The sequence below is a fragment of the Opisthocomus hoazin genome, chromosome 7 (assembly GCF_030867145.1).
Source record: "Opisthocomus hoazin isolate bOpiHoa1 chromosome 7, bOpiHoa1.hap1, whole genome shotgun sequence".
Classification (NCBI taxonomy): Eukaryota; Metazoa; Chordata; class Aves; order Opisthocomiformes; family Opisthocomidae; genus Opisthocomus; species Opisthocomus hoazin.
The window spans coordinates 54,410,618-54,434,600 of record NC_134420.1 but is presented as its reverse complement, the minus strand read 5'-3'; the positions used below and the strand labels follow the sequence as shown (position 1 = coordinate 54,434,600).

Genomic DNA, 23,983 nt, shown 5'->3' with positions numbered 1-23,983 from the left:
TATCCCTAATCTAATGTCACAGAAGCCAGTCAGGCCAATGATTTTTAGTACTAACATGAATATCTGTGGTTGTTAAGAGGGTAGTGTAATGGAGTATAGCAATTCCATGCAAGACTAGCAGGAGTTGAATTTACTCGGAGTAGGCAAACCAGTTACAGAATGTAGAAATAAAGGGAAATAGGACTAGGACAGGGAGAAGTCTTATGTGTTATAATGGTTTCTGTAATGACAGGCAACATCATCATATAAATGTCTTCCATAAGATGTTCAATCTCTGTCTTAAAAGTTGTATGCTTTTATTCTTGGAGCCATCTTTAAAAATTTGCTCAAAAATTCAGTACCTTAGATGACTAGAAACCTCTAAATTAATGATCAGTGTATGCTCAGTTAGTGTCATACTGGTATTAATCTCATGCTCTTCTATTCACTGTTCAGAAATTAGGATTCCTGTTCCCCCAGTTTATGTTTTTCTTCATCTATTCTAGTAAGATCTGTGCTAGAAACATTTACCTGATTCATATGAATTTTATTTTCCAAGACTTCCTATGTTCAGTTAATATTCCCATGTTTCTTTCCTCCTGTGTCATAATCTACTGTGCAAAACAACAGTTATTCTTTGTCCTTCAATGCATGCCTTTCCACTTGGTGCTACTAATACTAATTGTGTTCTAATCCGTACCACACAAATTTACAGTATTACTGAATACTTTCTGAATTATAATCAGTTCTTTCTCAGTATTGCCAATACCTTCCAACTTCTGTCATTCCTACATCTCGTATATTATAAATATGCATAATTAGCTATTTTACAAAATGTGCTGTGAAAATATCAGAAGTCTTCCAAGATTTGTCTTCCAAGATCATCACCAGTAACCTCTCTCCAATCGTTGTACTCAAGAAAAACTGTTTTGTCTCTCTTCTAGCTACGTGCATCTCAAGAACCTCACAGGTTCTATTTGGTTGATAAAATCTATTAGGTTTTATTACATTTACTAATTACTTCCACATGCACTTGGTTTCTGCTTTCTTTGAAATATATCCTTGAAGAGTGTTGAGGTCAAACTAGCAGGCCTGTGACTACCTGGATCATTTGCCTCCTTTCTAGATTATAGATACTATATTCACAATTTACCAGTTATTTGGTGTCACCTTGAGCTTGATAGCTTGGTTATGGCTAGTCATGTTCCTCTCCTGCACACAATTCTCTTTCCCTTTCTCAGTTTTCTCAGAACTATTGAAGGATTTCTGGATAACCTTCATTGTGTTGTGAAATTTCATAAGCTTACTCTCTCTGATGAATAAAGACCTCTTCTTCATCTGTAAAGGGCAGAGACACTTCACAACCATAAGGCAACATGCTCTTCAGTAAGTAGGCAGTAAAATATACATAAATACCGTGAGTTGGAAAATATTAGCAGGTTCTTTCCACCTCAGCAGAAGTTATGGGGAAGGAATTTCTATTCACTTTACTGGAGGTGTGGTAATTTGATTCTCACTGGTGTTTGTTAATCATGTCTTTAAGTCTAGGGGTTGAGGACATAGATAGCAATTTAAGACACAAGTTACTTGACTGGTTAAAGCTTGATGCAAGTTTTAAATAGCCTCTTCTTGGCCTGAACAATATTAGCAAATTTTTAGGTAGAATAAAATATCTTAGAAGAAAGATGACACTTATAAAACAAAGTGCTTATGATCAAAACAAAATGGAGGTGAATGCAAGGTCCCCTGTAAGACCATTGTCTTTAGATTTGGAGTTACAGAGATATATTTTCCTTGTTGCTTTGGAAATGACTGAAGAAAAATTTGTCGTTTTAGTGGAAGACAGTTTTTTCGTAAAAGCAGAATTTTTGTGAAGCAAAAATCTTTGGTTTACAAAGCACAAATGGGGATGGAGGTAGGTCAGCCATGCCAATACTGCTGCTTTTTCTTTGTGTGTAAGAAAAAATGATTGTAATTTCATTTGCTGAAAAGAGAGCTAGAGTGCTTTTTTTTTCTGGCTATGATAATTTTCATTTGATGGTTTCAGTGGCTGTTTCTATTGGATCTTAGTAAATTTTGAGTATTACATTACTGGTATCTAGCTCATGTTTGCTGTGTTGTGGCTGCTGCAGTGTTACAGATCTGAAAACTTGATTCTCCAAAATAATGAAATGTATAGCTATATTGGTTTACTTTTGTCAGTTCCCATGGCAGCCTCTCCAGCTCCAAAGATGTTATGGGCTGTCACAGTGTTGTGTATCCAGTGTTTACAACAGCTGGATTTCCTCCTACACTATGTGTGTGAATCAGAAACAACTGCTAACAAAAGGAAGTTGACTGCCTTTTACTCGTAACCGCTGATTAATGAATAATGGATGTAATGGTAGAGGATAAAGAAAGCAAAAAAATAGATCTTTGTTTTAATGACATCATTTCTAAAGCCAAAACTGAAATATTATTCATTCTGGAAAATTTCATGACAAGCAGCCACAAACTTAGAGAATTTTCATGCACAAAGCACTTGTTCACTGTATCTCAAAAGTTGTTGGCTTGTGTTTGTTGCATAAATAAAGAAAAAACCCCACTTGTTTAAACATCCATCGCAAATCAGAGTGAAGCAGAACCAAACCAAGTCCTATCTGCCCTGAAAATGCCACACCTCTGAAGCAGAAAAGACATGTTGAAGAGTCAAATAGCAGATATCACCTCATTTGTTTTAGAGTTTGTCACAGCTTAAGCAAGGACTTCCAGTGCTTCAGTGAGTTTCCTACAAGAAATGAAGAAACAGTAGGATCCCAGATTTTCTGTAGTTTGCCTTGAGTATATGTCTTTACCCAGCTATGGTAGAAACAAAATACATTACTGTGTTGAAAAGCATGGAAAATAATGCAAAAAAAAAAGTTTCCCGTGTAATTAAATGAAATTGCAATGGATCTTTAATGCACATATTGTTTCATTCAGTTTTGGCCACTGCTTTTCAAGACAGCAGAGTAAAGATCGAAAAGACAAAGAGAATTATAGGAGTGAGAAAAAGGAAGTTGACATACAAGAATAAATTGGCAGGTATAGATTTCTGTGATTTCACAAAATGAAAAATTAAAGAATTGCCAGAAAGTAATACGAAATGCTGATGTATAACCAAAATAGGCAGCATGTATCATTTATAGATGTTTGTGGTAATTGAGAGGGAGGATGGGTTTATGCAAAGATTTTGTATGGAATAAACTACTGGAATAAGAAGTATTTTTTTTTTTTACCAAGCAAAATGATAGTAACAGATATGTATGTGTCTTTACTCTTACATGATTTCTTTAACAACAATATTTTTCAGTATACCAGTTTGGGTTCTTACATCATAAAATTACCCTTTTTTTCTGATTCAGTTGTTGAGCTTTGGAAAATCTGATTTTCATTTTTCACTGTATTCAGGATTGTCATGGAATTAGATGAGAGGCTAGACCATTCTGTACACCAGTTGCCTCATCTGTAAATGGCCATAATAATATTTGTTGTAAAAGGTTTCCATGATTCACTTTTGCTAGCATAGTGTTTTCAGATACTCAGCTGGAAGATGCTAAAGAAAATAGAATTAGTTGTATTATGTTTCTCCTTGAACTACCAAGTATGAGCATCGGCAAAGGCAAGTTATTGATCTATCTAGCAAGGACCTGTAACAGCAAACTTCCAAGCCTGTTTATATATTTAGCAGCATCTAATGTTAGTAGAGTCAAATTTCTGTCAGCATTTTTATAACAATAGCTGCTCTGAGTTCCAACTTGACAGTTCAGAAAACTTGCACCACAAGTGTACACTTATACAGTACTTCTGAACTGTACAATGGAGTCCATTTTTATTGCAGTCTGTGCGGATAGCTAACTGTGATGGTGACAGCCTTCATTCATTCCGTCTCCTTCCTTTACTCAAAATCCTCGCCAGCATAGTTCTGTGCTAAATTCTTTTCCACTTTAATTCCATTAGTGTGGTTACAGTACTGATGGATTTGGTGGTGTGTGCTTAAAATGAGATCCACAAGATATTTAGGTGCCTAACTGCCATTAACTTAATCAGAGTTGCTTGCCTAAATGCCTTTGGGAACCTGTGCTATAATCATTTATAAATGTGGATCAGGACTAATTGTTTTGGATCCCTGAGTTCTTGAAAGGTCAAATGGAGATGATTTAAATGGGCATCTTTTTCTCAGAATGAATACTCAGCACTGTCTGAAAACTGTTTTATTCAAGGTGTTTTCAGCTGGGGATGGAAAATCACTTGTCACTTTTGAAAACTTTGGTTGACAGCTGCTGTAATAAAACAGTCACCAATCCCCAATAGTCTTTAGTATTTCAAAGAAATGTTCTGAATTAGGAGGATGTCTTTCCCTTAATAGACAGCCTTGTGAAACTGTTTCTTTGTGGCTATAGAAAAAAGAAAAACCCCAGAGTGCTTATCTGAGTTGTACATGCATTTTGCAGTACAAGTAATTTTGATCTGACTGTTCAACAGCCATGCTAAGTCACTGGGAACTAGAGACTACCTGCATTGCATAATTTTGTATAGTGAGGAAGCAGGTTAGAACCACTAAATGGGATCTTTATAGACTAATACAATGTAAAGCTGTAAAAGCTATATAGTGGTTTATGTTGTTCCTTTTAAACAGAAGATCCCAAGACTTTTCTATATATTATATATAGAAGTAACTGCAGCTGTTTTAGAGCCATAAGGGTGCGTTGCTGCATTACTCCATAAAAGGCTTAAAGAATGTATGCTTTCAAAATGTGAATGGATAAAGCAGGCTGCTTGCAGATACTCTGCAACCGTTGGCTTAGGAAGTTAATGTACATTACATTTTTCCATTCTTCAACATAAAGATGTGTTATCTCAGCACAATTCCCAACTCTCATAATCTCTTCATTGCCTTTATATTCCCAGACTACACATAGTCGGGAAGCTTGCTATAATTCTATATGGTGACACATTTCTTTTCATGGGTAGCAGAATGAAATGCATGTCACCTGTTGGTCTGTAGGCTGTAGGGGATCTGCTAACTGTGAGAAGTCACTGCCTATGGGTTGATTCACAGTGAGCTTCTCACTTTGCTGAGAGTATGCCATGTGTGAATAACACTGCAGTCTCTTGCCATGTTGCATGTGAACAGTTGTAATTCCACTATATCTTCTCCTACAGAATACTATGAAACAGTTAATGAAATGGAGAATATGTTCATCAGGATAGTTGTTGTAGATGGTGATGTTATATACTAGGATGGATCTAGTCTTCTAACTGCTTTCATTTTACTGAGCCCACTAGATTCCACTCACGGGTTTGTATTTGTGTTTCTTGTTCATGACGCATGTGTCTGCGTGTACAATTTGTGTAGAAACTCAAACAGGGATGCACCCGCTGTTAGGCTACGCATCTCCAGAAATGCAGGAATAGCTTTTTCCTTGCTAGTATATGAAGACATGAAGTAATGAGCTGTTTTCCTGATTGTTATTATAGTGCCTGGCACACTGTTCCTATAATTAATATTAATGTTTTCTGATTTACACTCAGAACATAGCCCCCGCTCTTCCTACAACAGAATAATAATTTATTGGTTCAATTTTGCTTGAAATACCATCCTATTTCAAAGTCATTTTCTCCTGAGAGATCCAGCACTGAAGGTGCCAGTGGTGTGCAGATACAGAGACCCAGGCAATTCAGAGTGTTAGCCTTTCAAACAATGGCTAAACTACTGGTGCAAAAATTCTGCATCTGTGTGGCTGAACAGACACGTGTCCTGGGCTGCAAAGTTGAGAGAAGGTGGGGGGGAGTGCTGGGAGTGACACTGAACAGGAAGCCTCATCTCATTCCTTATTCCACAGCTCCATACTAAATACCATTGCTTTCATATTTTGGGAACAGCTTCTTACTACACAAGCCATGTGAGAAATGTGCTACCTGATTTAGAAAGTAGTAAAGCTCTTCTAAGTACTGTAAAAGTGATGATGATTAATGCAAGAGCTGTAGTCAGCCCTTTAAATGCTCAGTATACCTTTTTTCTTCCCCTAACGTTCAGAGTAGAAAAGAGATCGGCATGACTGGAAGCTAAAGGAGGACTGGCCACAGTGAATGGTGTCTGTGCCTACTGTTCCTCCCTACTGTAACTATTCTATAGCTGCGTTAGTCCCTGCATTTAACAGGCTGCTGAGACGATATACTGCATTGAAAAACACTGAAAGGAACAGCTGCAGTTAGTGGCATACTTGATTCTAAGAAATGATGAAAATTTTCAGTAAAATGGGTGATGAGACAATGCTTGTGAGACCAGCATTGACGACTTCAGTGTGTGTGGCCCCTGCCCCTGCCCTGCTGGCTGGTTAGGCTGTTGTCATGTCTGCGGGGAGTAAGGTCAGAGTATAGGATAAGCATTCTTCCACGTAGCTGAATTAGTTCTACTAGTCCTGCAGATTAAGGAGGAGATAGTTAGGCTGTGCAGCAACACAGAAAATAATCTGAGGTCTTGCTCAAAATCCCCGTGTGTTCTAAGTACAAAGCTTTGTGAGTGTGGTTCTTACACCTGGAGGCATTAAACAAAAAAGCATTAGAGCAACAAGCATACACATAAAACCCGGTTATTTACCCCTGTTTTGCTTGATCTCCTCAAGTGGTGCAATCTTATGCTACTGCTTGAATGACTCCTACATGTGCAGGTGTGGTTTAATGTATTTCTGTAGTGCATTAAACATATTTGTCGCCCATTCTGCCTTCAAGCTAAAGAGTCTGTGTGCCACCCGTTTATCCTTACCCTTGTCATGTCAAGGCCATCTATTCTCCAGTCCTTCGTTCGTATCACAGGCTGTGGGGTTTTCTCGTTCCCTTTTTCCCTCGTCTGTAGCATGGCTGCCCCTGCCTCTGTCCGTGTGTGCCTGATGCTGCCTGCCCTTCATCCGCTGCCCCACATTTTCCCTCTCTGGGTGTTTCGCGTGCCGCTCTTCCCCTGCGCCTGCTGCCATGTTCTTTTACGGTGAAAGTCTGCACTGTCCCTGCACTGACGCTGCATTCACGCTGCGTCGCCTTGGCAGGCCAAGCTCCCACACCGGGCCGGGAGCTCCCGCACCGCCAGGCCCGTCCCCGCGCTCCGCCGCACCGCCTGCCCCTGCCGCGCCGCCCGCCGCGGGGCCCGCCCTCCCGCTGTCACTGTCCAGGGTGCTGAAGGCCGGCGGCAGGCAGGGTGGAACCCTGCGTGCACCCCTCTTTTCGTGACTGCGCTGCTGCTGTGGATGTCAGAGACACGCGGGTATCTCCGAAAGCTAACCCCCAAATTTCCTGTTTAATATGGAGGAAAGTTATCAGCCTGCTAAGGTACAGCATCATGTATCTATCTACTAAGAAATCTTAAAAAAATGACGTGAGGGAAGAGAATAGTAGTGCTGTAAAATGAATTTGGTGGCTTGTTTTTATTAATCAGGCTTGCTATTTTTGTCAGATATCAGCCTTTGATCTTATGAGGATTCTTCAGCGACATCATGGAAAAACTAAGAGCCAGATTGTAATTCTCTCATGACTATGATTCAGGAGTAATTGTACTGAAGTCAAATTAAACTAATGTGAAACAGATGTAAGTGGGTTCAGACAGAGACTCAAGACTATACAGCTTGAGTTAATGCTTTTTTACATGGCAGATCTTTTACTGAAAAAAGTGCTGCATTATACTATTACACTAATAATGTGCATGTACTGTACTTTTTCAGATAGAATAAAAATATGAGGCAACTACTCCACTGTAGTCCTTGCTGGCCATACAAAGGGATTGATATAACAGGTGCCTAAAAGCTGGAGTCTGGCTGATGAGGAATGGTTACCAGAAAATAACTGAAGATTAAGAAGATGGTTACAAACTGTGGATCAGGTACCCCCTCGCCTGTTCTGGCATTTAGAGGGTGGATGCTTAATGTGAGTCTGAGGATATGAATGATGTGTTAGGATATGAGAAGCAGGATCCATAGTGTATTCTGTTTAATGTCACTGGCCAAAGGAACCTGCAGACAGGCTGCAGTAACTCAAACATGTCAGATCTGAGAAGATACCATCCTGGCAAAGGTTATTACTGAGGTGTAGTTGCCTCAGATAGGCTCACTGACTTCACTGAAACCCTTTCTGCCAGTAAGTAAATTTTCTGTTCTATGTATTCATCCCTGAGTGAATGAAGACACAGCACTGCATGCTATGACTTAAAAAGTGCTAAGAAACCGCATGCAGTAGAAGACAATAAAAATAGTAAGTTGCATAGTTAACTTCTTGATTCTGTGATTCTGTGATTCCTAAATACACTAAAGCTTCTGAAAACCATCTGAAAAAAAGATCTTCAGGTTATCCTAGAGGGAAGGCTTTAAATGTCCTCCTAGAAAGAAGGCTTCTTAGAGAATAAAGAAGTTATAAAAGGATTCTGCACTGGATCCTGTCCAAATTCATACTATTGAAGGTTGGGTCAATAGTACATAAAGAACAGGATGCACTTCACTTGGGTTATTCTCTGGCTTTCTTGGTCTGAGTGTAAGTAACAGCAGTCCTGTGGCGATAAATTGAATGAAGAATAATCTTCACAATCAGAAATACCAGATTTCAAAAAACATATAGTTAACCGTAAACTGAATAGTTATGCACACAAATGAGCATATTGCAAAGTGATGACACAACGACTGTCTAGTCTTCCATCTAACCATGTCTCATCTCTTCAGTGCATCCAAGAAATGGAACATACATGTTACAGATGATTTCTATCTATTATTGATGCATTTTTCCAATCCTGCTCACTGGACTGCAGTAGGTATAAGAACTACTTATTCATGTGTTCTGCTATGGATTTCTTCAAGTTACATCAGAACAGCTTGTCAATCACTCATGCCATATTACTAATGAACAGTAAAAGGGCACTTAGCATTTTATTTTTCTTTTGGTGAGATTGCTTGTAATAGAAAGCCTCTTGTCCCTTGTGTTGTGACTGCCACAGGCCCCATCCTGTAAGGTGCTGATGCTCAACTTGCACCAACTCTGAGGACATTAAGTCTGAACAATGACCCCCAAATTAAAAGGCAGACCAGTTTGATGAGCTACTGATATAAAGCCAAGTTCTGAAAATTCTTATGCAGGTACTAAAATGGATTGATTGTGCTATATTTAGTTTTTAGTCTTGGTGGTCTTCATTTAAATTACTGAATCCACTTAGCTTATAAAAGTTGACAGAATAACAGCTTGAAACACTATGGCTTCAAGGCATCAGTTCTCCCTATCATGAGAATTTGACATCACTGAGGGGTAAAAGGCCTTTTATTTGCACAAGATAATAGTTACGTTTCTATGCAACAGCTGTGCTGTCAGTAAAAGATGCGCTCATTGTGCCAAATCCACCTCTGGAGTAACCCCATTGATTTTAAATGAGTTACTTCAGGAATAATTTGGCCCACTAGACAAAACTGCAGGTCTGAGGAATGGAAATAATTGAGCAAGACTTCCATGATCATAACACGGTAAAAAATTGCAAAACAATTACACGACATCAAGCATTTATGTAGCTGACAGACCACAATTGTTTTGCCGTGAGGTTTTTAAACCAAATAGCTGGAGCAAACATCTATGTAGAGCTTACAGATACTTTTTGGTAAAATGGGAACATTAAGAGGATACAAGAAACAGGAATATGGTGTTGTGTCATTATTATCTACTTAGTGTTACTGTAAGTCAAACAAATATGACGTCTTTCTAAGGTCAGTTTAATAATAAAGGATTCATATGGCTACAGGAAAATTCCTCTTCTTTAGACATTGACAATCAGGATCTGTTTCTGGTAAGGAACTACCTGAAGATTTCACCTCTAGACTATAGACTTCTTGCATATGTTAGCAGGAATTTAATGCTGTTGGCCTCTCAGTAGCCTGTATGAATTTGGTGACCTTAGGTGAGTTCTCAGCGGACAGATGTCTGTGGCACAACACCCACCTCATCAGTTAACTGCTGATAGTTATGGCACAGACAAAGTAGTGCTTGGGTTAGGATGACTGAGCTCCAAATCGCAGTTGAGTAATATATGTCTATATGTTAGTTTTTCCCAGTAACGTACAAGGAAGATGCCAGTAAACTGGAAACTGTTTTGAATGCCAAGGAAAAGTTATATACATACATATACAGATGATATATTCATCTGTATAAATATAAAAGTAGTTCTTTATTGATACATATTTGAAAAGTGATCTTTTGGGGGGTTCAGAAGCCTTCTTCAAAGCCTTTTTAGTTATTAGAATAATGAAAATATTTCCTAATCATGATTCAAGCAATTGCACAGCACAATTAGCAAAGCCTACCATCACTTTTGTTTCTATTCAGTTCGCAGAAGCAATGTCAACAGGAATCCCGAAGCCTGTTCAAAATGCATCGTGGTTTGCTGGTAAAGGAAATACCTTGTGCTCCTGATGTCATCATTGCGATCATCTCAAATTCAAGTCTGACTGAGCAGGCTCATTATCATTCTCTCCATGTCCTCCCTTAGAGCAGCCTCTCCCGCCTCCTCCTGTACAGCACAAAACAAGAGCCACAGGGGTGCTGGGATTAGGGAAAGGAGAGACACCCGGCACCTCCCCCCAGGAAAACTTGCCGGGCTACTTCCATCTAGTTCCTCCAAACTGCGTACTGCTTTACAGGACCTTGCACAGCACTACCAAATGAAAGTGTGGACTCACAAATACCGATTTCCCTTTTCCTGTTTAGGGCTGAACAAAGACTGGGGACAAGCACGTATGTGTGTATGTATTTAGCTTCTGGATGCAGATATGAAAAGAACGTGCCAGCCTCCACAGTAAGAGTTTCCTGAAGAGAGCCAAACATTTCAGACTGCTTTTTTTTTCACCAGGGCAAATTTCTCCATTTTGTCTTACACGGTGAACTAACATCTGAGCAACAGATAGGAAGGCAAGACAGAGAGGGGATTGAGCAAAAAGAAGTATGGGGCAAAAAGCAGGAGACAAATTGTCTCAGGCACCAAGTTTAGATCACAGCCACGTTTTCTGAAAATTCAGAAGGTCCTGGCTGTGGACCGCAGGACTGATTCTGCCTCTGACGCATGGCTCACGTGAATTTGTGGATCTTTCTTCCAAACCATCCCCAGCCAGCCATCCCCTTCACACAAGGAGTTGATTTCTACTGTGGAAGAGAGGAGGCAGGACAGGGTTAACCTCGCACAGTCTTCCTTCAGGCCCCCAGAGGGGCTGGGGTTTTGTTTTCCTGGCTAAGGGAGGGGAGCTGGGGCCAGTGTTGTAACTGGAACTGGAGACCCTTCTGGTGTTCCCAGCCTGTGTTGGGTTTGAGGGAAAGCCTGGAGCAGGAGGGAGAGGAGGGAGAACGCAGGCTCGGAAAGCAGAGAGTGCCCGGTAATTGCACAAGGTAAAGCCAAGCGCCCTCCGTTTCCCCGAAGCCCCCCGAAAGCTTAGGGGGGGGTCCGAGAGGCCTGCAGCCCCCCTCCCAGCCCTCCGGCCCCCTCCCCGCCGCACCGGCCTGTCCCTTGACGCCGGGTGCCTGGCCCTGCCCTCGGCGCGGAGAGGAGCGGGGCCAGACCGGGGAGCAGGAGGCCCCTGCCCCTCGGGGTGCCCGGTCCCCCGGAGCCTGCGGGGGCTCGGGCGGCCCCTGCCCCTCCCCTCCCCCTGCGCTGCGGAGGCCCCGGACGCTGCCGTACTCCTGCCATGTGCTGCCGCCGCCGCTGCCGCTCGTAGCTCAGCCGAGCGCGTCTCCGGCCGCCAACTCCGCCGAAGCAGCCTGCGTGCCCCCCGGGGAAGGACCCCCAGTGAGTACCCGCCGGAGCCGCCCCCGCCCTGGGCACCCGCCAGCGCCGCTTACAAAGGGACTCGCTGCCTCTGCCCCGCGCTTCCTCTCCCCACCCCCTTTCTAAGCCAGTGTGGCCAGGGGTTCCGCGAATTCCCTCCAAAGCTATAGGGTGGCTCCCTCCTCCTCCTCCTTCTCCTTCTCTTCCTGCTCCGGCTCTCCTCGGCAAGCCAGGCTGCTGCTGCTGCGTTCAGCCGGGGTGGTCCCCAGCCTCGCCCCGGCCATGCCGCTGCGGCTCGCCCCCCACGGCTGACTTTCGTTACCCCTCTAGTGCCCGGGGCTGAGCTGAGGTGGGCTCGTTTTTGGGGGGTGGCTGAGGCTAGAGAGCGTATGCGCGTGTGGGAGGTGTCCCTGGGGCTGGGGGGGGTGGGGGGGGGCTGGCTGACTCCCCCATCCTTGCCAGCCTGCGGGCTCGCCAGCCCGCGTGTCCTCTCGGGTGGGCTGCGGCGGGGACCCTGCTACCCCGACATCCGCAGGTGGCCGGAGCCTCCCCAGCAGCACCCCGGACCCGCTGCCCATCTCAGTCTGCTCCGTTGCCGCTCCCCCCCAGACCCTCTGCGGTCCTCGCTCCATCCCTTCTGCCCCTCTGTGTGCTGGGGTGCCTGCACCCCTCCGCACCGACACAAACCCCTCCGCTCCACTCCCCTCCCCGCCCCTCCCCACCTTCTTTAATTTATTTGTGTATTTCTTTCCCTGGCAACCAGCAGTTCCCCTCAGTCAAACAGCGCAGGCTCCCTATAATTTGAAATTAATTTGTTTGACTGCGGCGTTGAGACAGGAAGGTTGGGAATTTATTTATTTTTTTTTTCTCCCTGTGCAAAAAGGAAGCGATGAAATTTCCAATCGAGACTCCAAGAAAACAGGTGAACTGGGATCCTCAAGGTTGGTGATTCTCTATTGCTATCATTACTATAATAATAACAATTATTATCATTCCTTGTGTCTAGTGACTCGTAGGAGACTATTTGACTCCAAATGGGAGGAGACCTCAGATGCTTGTCTGCTTCCCATGTGCACTGCTCAGTCTTTCTTGCTCAATCCTAGCAGTACGTTAGAAAATGCTCCTCAGATGTGGGGTTGGGTGGGTGCGTGGGTAAAACCTTTTCTAGGTGTAAGTTTTATAGTTCTCTATTTGGTACCTCTCTTCCCTCCCCTCGCTTTTTCTTGAGTATTTTCATGGCAAACTTGCCTGGGATGGCAGTGATCTCTGGCTCAAAGCATTGTTTGTTTTATCTGTGGCTCCTTTGTTGTTTCTAGTGATCATTGTCTCTGCTAAATGGGTGGTACAGGAGTGGACACAGATGTGACTGCTTGCTCAGGGCTCCTCAGTGGCAAATGTTTGTTGGCAAGCAACTGGAGCAAAATGCTGCTGCAATATAACCCGTAGTGTAGATGGTGTAAAAAGACACACTAAATAATGGAGCCCTAAGAGATCTTTAGACTCTGCACTCTGTCCTGTTAACAACTGATCAGCCCAAGTGGATAGTTTGATTAACTCTATAATTAGAATCTGTCTTGGGGATTGTGTTTGAGTGATGGTGGAAGGAGATTTACGCCAGTGCAGTGGTTTTCAATAAAACGATCCAAATGGTGTTCTAAAATAAACTGTAGTGAAATGCTCTCCTTTCCTGGCATGGGAAGGAGGTTCATATGCAACCTACAGAAGAAGTGTCTGAAAAAAGCTCCACTGGTCGTTTGTATAGTGGTGTGTCATATTTCTGTGCATCAGTCCAGGAGCAGAGCAACTTGAAGCCATATGCTCAGGTTTGCAGCAGAACTGCTGGCAGCCAGTCGCTGTACGGCAGTGCTTGCAGGAAGTACAGAATGACAGCATGGGCTTTGATTGTTCGTCTTTATTCTGCAGGTTTGGTTTTAGTGGTCAATTTGTCTGTCATCCTCCATGCCCTCACATCTACAAAACAAATTGTTAGAAACAGTTTCTCCTGGTGTAGAAGGAATACAGCAGAAAGATGTTATTTCTGCTGACAGATGTGCTGTTTGAATAGTACACACAATTAAGCTTTAGTTTAAGCCTTACTACATCTTTAATTAGGGGAAGGCTGAAATCGACACATCAGCCTCCTCCGCCCTCAGCCTCACAACGAACGCATGGGTAGTAGCGCTAACAGAGATATGATTATTTTAATAACAGTATATTCCTTAACATACAGTCAAAATTCTATGTGGTGAAAACTTGCTCTTCCTGATGCTTTTCTGAACATGTTTGCTGTTGCTTTATTTTAATTCATTTTATGTATTGCAAAATGCCTTTTAATGCAAAAACCCCTTTCTTCCCTTCCCTTACAAGGCACACAGGAGGCTGCACTGGTGGCACTCTGTATGCAGCTCCTTTGCTTGCCAATCGGCTTTAAAGCGTATGGATCCAACAGGTGGTTGGTCACAATTTGCTAATGTGTCCAAAACCGTAAAGTAAAAGACCTAAAACGCAGCAGGTTTCCTCTCTGCCAAGCTGAATTCCTAAGGACTGCAGAATCTGACCAGTTATTTCCCCTCAGTGTATTGACTTTGTTAGCCAGGCAGCAAGGGTGCTAATGTGTAGCCAGGAAGGAAGCAAAAAATATTAATTTCTAATTCTCCAAGGGACTCAGGAAGTAGATAAAATTTGATGAGATGGGAGAAGGCAAATTGGTAAGGAAAAGTTGTCTAAAGCCCGATCCTTTAACGAATAGAGCAAAAGTGTAATGGCATTGCACTCACGTAGTCCCACTGAAGAACTAGTGATGTGGGTAGAAGACAAGGTAGATCAGAGTTCTATTATTTTTGAAAGGAAAATATATTTATGTAGGTTTAAATGTTAGCAAAGAACTACACAAAATACCTTATAAATGCCTATAAATATCTTACGGGTGGGTGTCAAGAGGATGGGGCCAAACTCTTTTCAGTGGTGCCCAGCAATGGGACAAGGGGCAATGGGCACAAACTGAAGCACAGGAAGTTCCAGCTGAACATGAGGAAGAACTTCTTCACTCTGAGGGTGACAGAGCACTGGAACAGGTTGCCCAGGGAGGTTGTGGAGTCTCCTTCTCTGGACATATTCAAGACCCACCTGGATGAGGTCCTGTGCAGCCTGCTGTAGGTGACCCTGCTTTGGCAGGAGGGTTGGACTAGATGACCCACAGAGGTCCCTTCCAACCCCTACCATTCTGTGATTCTGTGATTTAGAGCCCTAAAATGAGTTTGATTTACAGCCACACGTGTAGTCTGTTCTCTGCATGTACATGTGAAGAATGATGTTATGCTTCGCATCCTATGTGATCCTTGGAGTTGAGAACTGAAGTGACTTTTGTCAGGTACAAAGATCAGCGTGTAGAAAGCTGGTTGTGCAAGGATAAAAAGAGCCCTAAGTATTTAAAGCAGAGCTTATGTCCAGTTAACATTCGCACTCAAATACCAGGCTCATTTCAGTGCCTATTGTATGATCGTGCCCTGTTTGGGTCATCACACAGAGGATGTGCAATTTCCACAGTTTTTCCTAGTACAAGTTGTGCTAACTTGTGCTAACAGTACTTGAAATAAGTCAGCTGATGTTCCTGGCAAGCAAGTAGCAGTCCAACAAAGTAAGTGAGAGCTATGGTATCTCAAAGATTGTTTCGATTTGATTATTCCAGGTAATATTTTCTAGAAATTATACACATTTCTAAAGGCCAGAGCCCTTGTTGTGGAGATCTGGCTGGCTTGGCCCTGATGATGTTGCTGGTTTGAACCCAGTTCAGAATGATAGTCATTGAAATGAATTAATGCTCAAACTCCATAATGCTGACTGAACTGTAAATATTTATGTAGATAAATAGGTTACAGTCTGGGGGTAGCTTTCATCTGGCATAAAACTGGCATTCTCAGTTCATGTCAGCACAGATCAACACACCATAGAAAGACTTTGTGGAGAGAACAGGTTTAAAAGAATAGAATTGACATGAGGGATGGTGTTGAACAGACAGCTAATGGGAGGCTGATTTCTCAGCCATTAAACTGGAACGAGCAGGGCATGGAGACTGAACTGTGCTTTTATCCTGTTGTGTAGTATCTTCACTTGTCTTGCATATAGAGTCTATCTGTGTGTTCCCTGTAAATGCTGAGTGCATTTTTTAGATAAAACAAATATTTCATAAACCTGGAAGTATGTAGGATCCAGATTCCTCCAGTGAAGTCGCTTACCGTCCCAGGCAATCAAACTGTATAATCCTGTTAACAAACAGATCAAACTCCATCCCAAAAGTCACTGGGACTTGTCTCTAACAATCCAATGTGAAATACATCCTAGAATCTCCTATATATTGATTAAGAAACAAAATATTCAATACAGTGGGGTAAGAAATTAGTAAAAACCACAAGCAGGCACCTCAAGAATGTTTTAGGGACAGTTGGACACAGTGAGTAGGGGTACACGATCTCACACTACCTGGCCTTACATTTTAAAAAACAAGCCTGCCTTTTGTGTTACTAGTGGAATCAGCCTGGATGTAGACAAACATAAAACACTTGATCTGTCTATCGCTGATTTTTCCTTCTCCCATTTGGTGCAATTCAGGTAAAGCAATAATAAATAAAATTAGTGAAAGACCAGGTTTTTAGTTTCATACCTCATACAACTTCCCATCTATACTTTTCAGAGTATAAGACTAGGTTTATGGCAGCATATGAAGACATTAAATCTTGAAATTGTTAGTCTCGTCTCTCCTCTTTCCTGCATTCCTCCTGCTGGTTGTTACACCCACCTGTTGTCTGTGCTTAAATTGGTCTATAATCAATTTGCACTTACACTTTCATACAGTACCTAAAACACAGTGGGTCCCTCATCCTGACTGAGATATCTGGATGTTACAGCAATATCAATTGTTTTTTCCTACAAATTATCTGCTTAAAATTGTTGTTTCTTTGTAGAAAAGAAGGGTAGATGAGACTGTTTCCAATACGCTCAGAAATTATCCCTGAGAATGGCTGTCTTGCAGGGTGATGGTGAGATGTCTTTTCCAAGGGAAAGATGTCTATCCTGGTGATGCTCTTACTACACAAAAAAATGGAGTTCAGTCTTGTTATGTCCTTTGTGCCTGCAGTTTTTTGCTGTCATTACAGTGATATGGATTGTCAAAACCTTTTGAATTTTCAGGTGTTCGTCTCTACACTGACATTTTGGAACTCTGAAGTTTTGATACAAGTTCCTGTGTCCTTTCACGAAGAATCGTCCTTTCATCATTTTTGTAGGATGGCTTTCTGCAGTTTGGAACCCTAAAAACGTGTGTTTATTATCCTTACATTTAGTGTGGGAGTTAGTGGTCTGTGGGGAATTCAGGGTGTGGTTGCGAGTCTGGAGTTCCTCTTCAGATTTTGCCACTGACTTACTGTTTAACCTTCAGTAAGCTACTTACACTTTCTTCTCCTCCCTTTTTCCTTGACTGCAAAACAAGAATATTAGTACTTCCCTAATGCACAAGGGTGTCATGAAATATAATTAACTTGTTTAGAGCAATCTAAGATCTGCTATTGAAAGAAGAGCGTATGTATTGCAATCAAATGCTAAAACAATTAGGAGAGAGTGAAGCAGCCTGTCATCATACACAGATCACATCAATTAAGAAATAAGGTTATCTCTGTACTTTACAGCTAGAGGAAACTAGTATTATTTGTGCTTCTTTACAGACACTGAAGACTCAGTTGAGTTTCCCATTAGAGGTAGCTAGAGACCTTTGATATTCCTCAGCTGCTGCTCCAGGGGGGCTAAAGGCTTCCCTAGGTCCTGTTGCACCTGCCATGGGATTTCTCACTTCACCTGAGACACTTCAAGCAGCACTGGACACCTGTATGTGGGACAACTTGATGACTGTTGGAAAAATTTTTAGCATCAGCTACTCGGTAGAAATTAAACTGATGCTGCCTGTGGAGTGTTACAAACTGCTGCAGTTCCTGCTTTTTCTGTCCTTACATGCAGAGGGACTAATGCAGAAGACAAACTTGATTACAAAGGCATAGATGAGTAGAATGAGAGTGTTCATTTCTGTCCTCTGTTTTCAAGAAGATACATGAAAAGATGTGGAGTGCAACTGTGAGCTAGACAATGTCTTTCTGCACTAGTAAGTCAGTTCTTAGTAGCTCAGCATAAAAAGACTGCAATAGAAAGCTATAATATGTAAAAAAGTAGCTTGGATCCCAGCAAATGACCCATGGTCAGCAGGGTACACACCATGTGCTACTTGTATAGCAAAATCGTATTGGGTACTGACCAGAACGCTGCTGTGCCTAATAAGCATGAGTTGCAGAACAACTGTAAGAAGTTTATTTTAAAGAGAGATTTGAATGAGAATAGAAATTGGATAAACAGGAGGACACTCCTGGCAGTGCGTGGTGTAAGCGCAATAGTGTCAAATAACACAAAGTGGAAAATTTGAAGAGTTTGGAAAACAATTAAAAGAGAATGAAGAAATCAGAACTTTACTAAAGGCCATGTGGAACCTGCAGGGGAGGCAGATGAATACTGTGGACCCTGTGTGGTAAGAGATAGGAAGATATGACTGAATTAGCAGGAGAGGAAGAAAGACAGCAGCAGAAAGAGAGCTATTGATTTCATTGTTGTCGTCTTTAGGGTTTCCTGGAAATGAAAAAAATGAATCATAGAATCATAGAATTGTAGAATGATAGGTTGGAAAAGACCTCTAAGATCATCAAGACCAAGTGTCATCCCAACACCACCATGCCTGCTAAACCATATCCCGAAGTGCCACATCTACACATTGTTTGAATACCTCCAGAGATGGAAGTAAAATTAGTTGTAAATAAGTGGCAGAGTGAAAGACTGGACAGCAGCTTTCTTAGTAACAGAGAGGAAAGACTGAACTCTGGTCAAGGTAAGAAAGATAAAAGTTAGGGTATCATTAAGATGTCATCTGTACTGTGAGAAAAAGGCAATGAAAAGAATCAAAGGCAGTATGAAACTGGAAGTTGAGACAGGGAGAGCAGTAGAATTGTCAGCAGTGGGAGAGGTTAAGACAGAATTATTATTTCAGTGAAGAATATCAATGCTTTTTTTTGCCACATATGTACAAGAGTAATTCATTAATAGGCTTTCGGACTGAAAACTCCCTTGGGCAGCTCTTGAAAACTGATGCTACCTGAAGTGATGGAGTTTTCTTTTGGGTAAAAGATATATGATATCGGTTGTAGTTGGGTAGGTTTTGGTTCAGCTTTTGACATTTATGTGGATTTATGTAACTAGCGTGTGGACTATATCAGCTTCAGACAGAAGAGTGCATATATATATATGGTGATACAGTTTAATTCTTACTCTCTTGATTTAATCCAGAGCTAGGAATTTTACCACTCACTTCAGTGCGAGCAACATGAAATTCTTCATTCTAAAAGTATCAGAACTAAGTTGTCCCTGCAGGCTTTACTGAGTTAAAAGTAAAGCAGTGCTTGGAATCACTGGGAGAAGAGGGGCCTGAGATGTTGTGTTGTAAACAGGGTAAGTACCTGGAGCGAAATGGGGAGGGAACAATGAGGAGGTCAAGATAAGAAAGGGGTAAAAAAACCACACTACTATTCAACAGGTAGAGTATTACAGAATTCAGTGTGATGGGAATGCATTAGGAGGAGTGTGGCCAGTAGGTTGGGGGAGGTTCTCCTTCCCCTCTACACTGCCCTAGTGAGGCCCCATCTGGAGTACTGTGTCCAGTTCTGGGCTCCCCACTTCAAGAAAGATGAAGAGCTACTGGAGAGAGTCCAGCGGAGGGCTATGAGGATGGTGAGGGGACTGGAGCATCTTTCCTATGAGGAAAGGCTGAGGGAGCCGGGCTTGTTTAGCCTGCAGAAGAGAAGGCTGAGAGGGGACCTTATAAATGCTTCTAAATATCTGAAGGGTAGGTGTCAAGAGGATGGGGCCAGACTCTTTTCAGTGGTGCCCAGCAACAGGACAAGGGGCAATGGGCACAAACTGAAGCACAGGAAGTTCCGTCTGAACATGAGGAAGAACTTCTTCCCTCTGAGGGTGATGGAGCACTGGAACAGGCTGCCCAGGGAGGTTGTGGAATCTCCTTCTCTGGAGATATTCAAGACCCACCTGGATGAGGTCCTGTGCAGCCTGCTGTAGGTGACCCTGCTTTGGCAGGAGGGTTGGACTAGATGACCCACAGAGGTCCCTTCCAACCCCTACGATTCTGTGATTCTGTGAATGCCTAACCTTTATTTTGTAATAATCTTAGTGTAATAGCAAAAGCCAAAGCAGAGAATATAAATGCTGAACAGTTGTCTGTTTTTAAAAGAAGTTTTATGTAGAAGTGACATTCAGCAAAAGGCTAAATACTACCTTTTTAAATACCTTTTTATAGGAGTAACTCTAGTTTTTGTTTTCTGTAAGAAATTGAAAACATCCTGGGAGCTGGCCTTTATCAGACAGAGGCTGCTCGTATTCTAGTTCCTGAGACATTGGTTATACTTCTATTGTTTGTCTATAAAGCATGTATATGAAATACATTTTAACTGTAATGGAAAATGTGCTCTGAGATGAACCCGCTGACTTTCATAAATAACATGCCATACAGTTCTCACTGGTTACCCCAATGAGATAAGACAACAAGTGAGAACAGCACATATCATATACCCTTGTACTTTAGGATGGTAGTACCAATCCTTTTTAGTCCATGGACTGTTACTATTCTCCTAACATACTTTCTGGGCTGCTTTTCACAGTCACAATCAAACATTAACTCACAGTATTTAAACAAAATGGTATTTCAAAAGTGAACTGTGAATCTCTTACCATGTTAATGAACCACAGAATTTAGGGGATATTTCCTTTGTCTGGGAATGTTGAGACCAAGAATTCACATTTCATCTTTAACTGCTAATACAATTTTTATGCTATTGCAACTCTTACTATTGACAAAGCGTCCCAAATGCATGTATTATTGTGTATTATTCAGATGTCCCAGAATTACAGCATAGGAGATCTCAGGCAAGATTTTGAGGTTAGAGTGGAAATATTGTTGTAGGTATATCTTGGTGTTGGAAGTGGAAATGAAAGCCAGTAAGGTGATAGAATCTGTAACCAAAACCTGTATAGAGAGAAAAAAAGGGTGGAAGAGAATACACAAGCCTGGTTTAATTTTATATTTCTGTTCTTAAAATGGAGGGGGAACATCCTGCTGAAAGCTGGAGTTGTGACAAGGAGCAGGACATATAGAATATATAAAAGGAATTGAAACTTGTTGCACTTGGTATCTGGAGTCCTGAACAGGGGTAGTGATCAGCTGCAAAGTCTGGGTGTGGGTTCATTTTTTTTTTAAAATGTCCAGGCATAGTTAGGTCTAGCATTTTGTTTGAGTTTGCTATTTGAAATTTTAGAGGATATTTGAAAAGAAAGACCTAACAGGGAAAGACGAAGGAAAGCTGCTTCAGGTAATATAGATTACAAAAGAATGGACCCAAAGTATGACGGTCAGATCTGCACCAGAGGTGCAGAAAATGCAGAATGAGAAGAGTGTACCTGCGGTAAGGCTGAAAATGCTCTGAAAAAAAAAAAGGGTGGACATGAAGACAAATTTGGCTGCCTCCAGCTAGAATTCACTGTTTTCAAGCACATGATGTTCGTTCTACCTTTTAGAAGTAAGCATGTAACCTAGGGTATATGTAAAAAACCAAAGAAGTATCTTTATGTTCTCCATCAGTGCTTCAGGCACGTATCAGGGTCCTCCTCTATGAGCAAAACAAAAGCACAGTATAAATAATCTTATGGACATATTACAAAATATCTTCATCTCATGAAGTAAGTACCTTTAATGGATGATGATCTGGTTTTTTGGCTAGTCCTTTCTTGGAGAAACATGCTTATGTTTCTTCCATTTGTTCCTCCATTCTGCCCCCAAAAAGATGCATTCAATAGATCTTGAAATTGCTTCAGTTCTCTGTCTTTCTGATAACCCATAGATTATCCATGACTGTGTGACCATTGTTTGCTGAAGACAATAGACTGTTTAACTAGTAGGGGATAACAAATGTTAACACCCTAAAGAACATCTTCTTACAAAGCAATAGAAGTTATTTTGGTATCACTGTCCCACAGGATCGTCATAGTGCTTTAAGCATCAGGCTTTGAGTACCTAGATTTGTTAGAGCCATATGTTGTTATCTCAGCAGGACTGACTCATCTTTTCTTCCCTAGGAAGAAAACCCAACATATTACTGACTTTACTAGATGATTTTGGATTTTGGCACCTTAAACTTGTGCCACTGAGACTCTTAAGATTCAGTGATACGCTGTTAAAGGGTGCTTGGTTTATTTCTCTCTCTTACTTGACTGTAAGATAATAATACTGACATGATTTGAAAACAGAAAATACATACTGACAGCTTGTCCAGGGCTTTTATCCTCTCAAATTTCAACTTTTCATTTTAAAGAAATGAAAGGCAGTGACTAGCTACTATGTGTGAAAAACCTCAGTGATGAAACAGTTATAAAAGGAACGGTACTGGAGAAACTACCAGCTGAAATGAAGGAAGCAGCTCACACATCTCAAAGACATTCCTCTAGGTTAGAATCATAGAATCATAGAAAGTTTTGGGTCGGAAGGGACCCCTAGAGGTCATCTAGTCCAACCCCCCTGCAGCGAGCAGGGACACCACTAACTAGATCAGGTTAACTTGGATCCATCACCGATTACTTAAATGTTAAGCATGGATTGCACAAGAAAGGGTCGTGCAGAGAGGCCTTGGGTAGCAGCAATTGTGACAGCTACAGACACAACACCAGAGCCATTTCTTCATGGTGCTACAGCCAGCATACTGATTTGCCCTCATGAGAAGCAGAGTTTGTTACTGGGTTACAATGATATGCTGACACGTAACCTTGCAACCTGAATTTCTCATTGCTACCAGACATTATTTGTTGATTTGGTTTTCTAAAAATAGGCATCTGCTGCCATTTTAGGGACTGCAAGGCAGCTGAGACATTTGCATAGGCCTGGTATATACAATAACGGACCTAAGGCAGACCTCTGCCCTTCTGGAGCAACAGCTTAACACCAATTAGCATATCCTAGGACCTCTTACCTGGGACTATGTGATATGGATGGGCAACTGAATTACACTGTCTGAGTGAGTATGACTTCGTTGGAGAATGAAATGCCGAAATGTAAGTAGGTATCTGAAATGCAGAGGTATTCTAAGTTTCTAAGGACCTTCTAGGGGAAATATAGTCAAATATGGTTTGTGAAGCTTGGAGAACTTTCAGTAGATGTCTGGTTTAGGGTCAGCAGAATTACTCTCCGGGCTGCACTGACCATTTGACCACATCTGTATTGACTCTAATGGGATGTATTCCAAGTTACAACAGAGGAAAGAAATGAGACAAGGATTGTTCCTGCTCATATTTTGAACTTCAGCTCAAGTAGCTTTGGGTAGCTTCTCACTAGGAGGATTTATGGCAGGTATACACCACTTTTTCCTGGTGGATTATGTCTCAATTTGCGCATGCTTCGGGGTTAGAAGAAGTTACACTGTCATGGTTAGTGCAGCTGTGCTGAAAGTTATAAAATACTACTTTGAGCTTGGCATTATTAGCAGTGATTTAGTTTGTTTTCACCAGCTCTGAGTGCAGGAGAATGAGTTCAGGTCCACCTGCTATAAGACTGTGCAGGCCTACTTTTGCTTAGGTAAAGCTTAAATGTGGGCAGAACTGATTAGAGGGCCACAGCTGCCTCTTTCTTAAGTCTGATCTGTGAATGCATGTAGCTACATGTCAGTGGTGCAGTATGGCAACACTGTGAAGTACTACAAGATGCTAGAAGACGCATCAGCAGAAGCCATCCTCGTGTAGCTATAAAGTTTTATTATAGTTCATATTACGACTGTCTTTCTACAGTATTATCTGAATAGAAGCTGAGCATGAGATAAGAAATGTCTTGGGTAATTCAGTTGTTGTGCTAGACTCCTCATCATCTGAGATACCATAAATCATATTCTATATAGCAAACTCCAAGCCAGCTTTGTGCAGCCAGAATCAGCCTGGCATTGACCTGGAGCTCTGAGTGTCCAACCAGCCTCTCAGTGACACTGTTCATCTGTTCCGTTTGTCATATACTGCTGTGAGCAACATAATGGGTCTGAAGTCTCATTACCCTACTTCCTTTTGTTTACCTGAGCTCTC

General features: G+C 41.8%; 1 protein-coding gene across 1 annotated transcript in view; it reads left to right on the top strand.

Annotated features, from left to right (window-relative positions):
- Positions 1-11,721: 11,721 nt before the first annotated feature.
- The window catches only part of KCNK10 (potassium two pore domain channel subfamily K member 10), a 67,437-nt gene continuing 55,175 nt past the window's right edge, over positions 11,722-23,983 (top strand). The window contains exons 1-2 of the mRNA XM_075427322.1: positions 11,722-11,791; positions 12,654-12,711. Coding sequence (XP_075283437.1) covers positions 12,660-12,711 — 52 coding nt within the window. The 5' untranslated portion in view covers positions 11,722-11,791; positions 12,654-12,659. The remainder of the gene's footprint in view (positions 11,792-12,653; positions 12,712-23,983) is intronic.